Source organism: Primulina huaijiensis, chromosome 7, assembly GCF_012295235.1.
Source record: "Primulina huaijiensis isolate GDHJ02 chromosome 7, ASM1229523v2, whole genome shotgun sequence".
NCBI lineage: Eukaryota > Viridiplantae > Streptophyta > Magnoliopsida > Lamiales > Gesneriaceae > Primulina > Primulina huaijiensis.
In genome coordinates, this window is record NC_133312.1 from 21,338,767 (window position 1) to 21,342,942 (window position 4,176).

General features: G+C 36.5%; 1 protein-coding gene across 1 annotated transcript; it reads right to left on the minus strand.

The window, feature by feature from the left end:
- Nucleotides 1–351: 351 nt before the first annotated feature.
- On the minus strand, nucleotides 352–3,464 carry LOC140980177 (homocysteine S-methyltransferase 2-like). Its single transcript, XM_073445883.1, has 7 exons — nucleotides 3,148–3,464; nucleotides 2,250–2,306; nucleotides 1,933–2,162; nucleotides 1,659–1,788; nucleotides 1,357–1,560; nucleotides 729–800; nucleotides 352–601 (listed from the first exon to the last, which is right to left on the minus strand). The coding sequence occupies exons 1-7, from the start codon at nucleotides 3,328–3,330 to the stop codon at nucleotides 470–472; spliced, it is 1,008 nt and encodes a 335-aa protein (XP_073301984.1). The 5' UTR covers nucleotides 3,331–3,464; the 3' UTR covers nucleotides 352–469.
- Nucleotides 3,465–4,176: the final 712 nt, after the last annotated feature.

Below are 4,176 nucleotides of genomic sequence, written 5' to 3' on the forward strand. Positions count from 1 at the left end.
TGAGACAATAATAACAAACTTCTATTAATCTTTCAACACATAATAGAGAAGAAACCTGCAAACATGACCAAGCCAGTCTACTCGAGCTCATCTCATCAGGCTAGGTCATGCTCATTCCACCAGGTCAAGTCAGCCCACCCTAACTCATCTCATCAGGTCAAAAATCTTTATAAAAAAAGAACATCTCTATGCTCGATATATTATCCATCCAACGCACTCAATCTATCCGAACATCATCAAGCTCCCTTCTCAACTTCTTCGCTGGGACATGCAAGTTTTTCTATATACCCTGTACAAGTTCATGGTATAATGTCTTTTTTGTATTATTTACTTGTAAATAGACCCAAACACACATATGTATACACTTCATCATTAGTTCATAAAGTTGATACATAACACAAGTCCACGCAACTTAATGTACAAACTATAGGTTTTACAGTAGCACGGGAGAAACAGAGCTTGTTCTGCTTCAAAGTGCCTTAGCTATCGCTCTGATGGTGTTCGGGGTCGTCCTGCAGCAACCTCCGATGAGAGACGCACCAGCGTCATGCCATTTCCCAACATACGACACAAAATCTACATCTCCTACGCCATTTGATGGCTTCAAAAAAGGAAAAAAAAAAAAACAATGAGAAAATACCGCGACAATGAAAACGAGATGCAACTTGTTTTCGAAGGTAAGACCTAAAGCAATAAGACAAAAAATTCAAGAAAACTATCGGACTCACCATCCATTTTTTTGTGTCAGCGTCATAAGTCTCCCCGCTGTTGGGATACACAAGAATCGGTTTCGCAGTCACCTGAAAAAAAACGGTGAGAGTAAAAATAGAACGTGAAGAGCAAGGCTTAGATATTATCTTTCACAAGAATTCAGAAACAATTGGGAGCCCCTTTGCTCTCTTCTTGTTTCAGAATCTATTGATCGAGCCTGAGTACTGAAGTTATACGGCATGAATATTTAAACCATATATATACTCATCAAACTGTATGGTACAATGTATGAGATGATCAAAGGATATATAATGAATATCGATGGAAAATTTGATAGTTATAAGTAACTTAAGTAATATTGTAATCAATTATACAGTGTTTGGTCTGTTTGTTGAGTGTGAATTGAGTAATCAGACACTCTCGTCAAGCACAACGAACGCACCATGATGAATCTTACTCTGAAACTGTCTACACTTCAGAAGTGTCCCAATATGTGATTAAGGTACTTAATCTGCAATGAGGCAAGACAGCAAACCTTTGACAAAGACTCGGATCTTTGCCACGAGGACAGATATTCGCATACACCAGAGAACAACTAATACCAATGACGATTTATCGCAAGTAGGAAAACTTGATAGTTGATACCTTTTGAATCGACTGGATTAGTCCATGAATGTATCTTGGTGGGGTACAATTGATTCCAACTCCCACTACTTGCTCACAAGAATCAGCTATCGACGCACAATCTTGTATGGAATCGCCACTGACAACATTGATTCCATCATTAGAAGTGAAGGAAAACCATGCCGGTATGTTTATGGCCTCTTCCTCAAGAAGCTCAGAATACGCCTATATGCATCAAATATATTACAGTACACAACTTTAATTAAAAAGATTTGCTTCCCTGCAAAAACGTGACAAATATCAACTTAATATGGCAAAATTACATCGGCTTCGAGCTTATTTGGAATGGTCTCGAATGCTATAATATCAGCCCCGGATTTAGCCAAAACCTGGACCCTTCTTCGGTGAAAATCTTTCAAAGTTTCAAGACACACATCATCTCCATAAATCCCACTGCAAAAAACAACAAAGAAAAGCATACAAATCACTTGTCAAGATATAATATTCATTCAAGTTTCGTAACATTGCGAAATTGCTAGCAGAAGTCCCGTCTTCTTAGACCGTTTGTCGGTTCCCACTAATCAATCAATGGCTCACCTATACTCCGAGCCATCAGCAAGATAGGCCCCGTAGCTCCCCACAGATGCGGCAACTAAAATGGGACGACGCTTCGGTGTCATCTCATCTTCCGAAACATCCCACGAACTTTTGGTGGACCTTTCATTATATATATCTCGAGCCTCACACGCTATTTTTACACTTCGTTCCAGTAATGCTTCGCCTTCTTCTTTGGAAAATCCTTTAGCTTCAAAACCCTGAAGAGTAGCCTGCCTCATGGACATTAAAATAAATTATAATCTGGACTCGTATATTCAAAATTTTATTTATGAATTTGTATGTGACATGTTGAGTACCTGATATGAAGCAGATATAATGATATTCGCACCAGCTTCAAGGTAATCCAGGTGAACCTGCGACGGATTATAATCTATAATTTACCCTTTACTTGTCCCCAATTATGGGTCCGAAAAAAATATTGTCCATGTTCGGGTTTTAATTCAATAATTTTGAATATGAATCAAATAATATTCGAATCCACTTATTCATTTTTACATGTCATGTGAACAAAATCTAATAGTTCAAACAAATTGACTATTGGAGGAATCAAATCGTTTTTCATATTTTTTAATAGAATAAGGGACGGCATATATGAACAACGACGTTAAACTTGAGCATATCTATATGCGTACCATGTGATTAAATACGAGTCACCTAAATTAATTCACAAAAACTCTTATGAGACGGTTTCACGGATCAATTTTATGGGTCGAATCTTTTATTTGAGTCATTAATGAAAAATCATTACTTTTTAACTTTTTATGCTAAGAGTATTACTTTTTATTCTAAATATTGATAGGGTTGACCGTCTCACAGTTAAAGATTTGTGAGATCGTATCACAAAGACGTACTCAAATTAATTAACCATCTTTAAGTCATCAGAGTATGTTGTCTTAATAATTTAAAATAATAAAAAAATATAATTTATAATTAGCGCAAAGTCAGTCCTATAACGATTAATGATTCAAAATTCATACAAATCGGAAATAAATAGATATCATAAGAAGTATATAAGAAGAGAAGAAAAACCACAAATTCATCATCGTACATAAATGCACGAAGAAAATAGTTGAAGAAACCTCGTACGAGATTCTTGGACAAATGATCGGCCAAAATTCGCGTATTTGAAAGTGATCTGTGCAGTGAAAAGCATATATAGATGATATTATCGTGATATTTAGAGGAAAGTAATACCCTTCTGATGAGGTGCGGTGAACTGACAAGGCACTTGGCGCTCCACAGGGGATCATGCAGATCGGCACCGTGTCTTTCCAGCTCCGTCGCAAGGCCGCCGTCTATGACGGCGTAGCCGCCGCACTGGTTGAGGAAATTCTTCATGAAAGAGGAATGATTGCTTAATGTTTCGCTCAGTCCCATGTTCAAATTTTGTGGCTAATCTTAAGGTGGTCGGTTGCCCAGTGGGTCGTATGTTTTTTTTTTTCTATTTTGCGGTGGTGGCGCCGGCGGTGGAGGGGGCTGGATTCTTAGCGAAAACCAAAGGTGGCAGGAAATGTTTTGGGGCTTTATTTATATTGTAATACAATTCGCGTGATTTTACCGATATACCCTTTGATATCTAGTATTTTGTGATGCTGTAAATCGAAATATTTTTGCTCTTCAAATAATAATTATATCATTTTAGTTTCACTATTTTGTAAATTATTATGGCGAATTATAAAAAATCTACTGAGTAATCTTTTTAGATTAAGGGACTAAATTGTAATTGTATGCATAAGTAGAATGTGAAAGGACATTTAAGTAAAAATATTAACACAAATGGGATGGCTCTACATGAAATTAAAGAAAAATCCAATTTGGATTGAATTTCCTCTTAAGTTTGGATGTGTGGAGTTTCATACCATGGTCCAAATGTACCTGGCTCGATATCACTGCTAAGTTAATTCTCCCTTTGAACCGAGACACGGAAGATGCACTAGTACAACAAAAGAAGTAGCTAGCCCTCTACCCCAACTTCGTTTTATCATTTTGTTTAGCGGGAAAATATCGTATAATAATATTGAAAAAGCATAAATCTTCCTGTTTAAAATTAAAGGTTTTCCCGAGTTTTTGAATTTCAGACACGTTTATTATTTATGCAGGGAATTTTCCACGTGATTTTTTTAAGTATAAGGTTCTAAAAGATCATTAATTTGATAACGGGTTGTATCTTTTATATATGCGCTAAATGTTTTTTGCCCTTTTTTTGCTACGCAAGCATATATA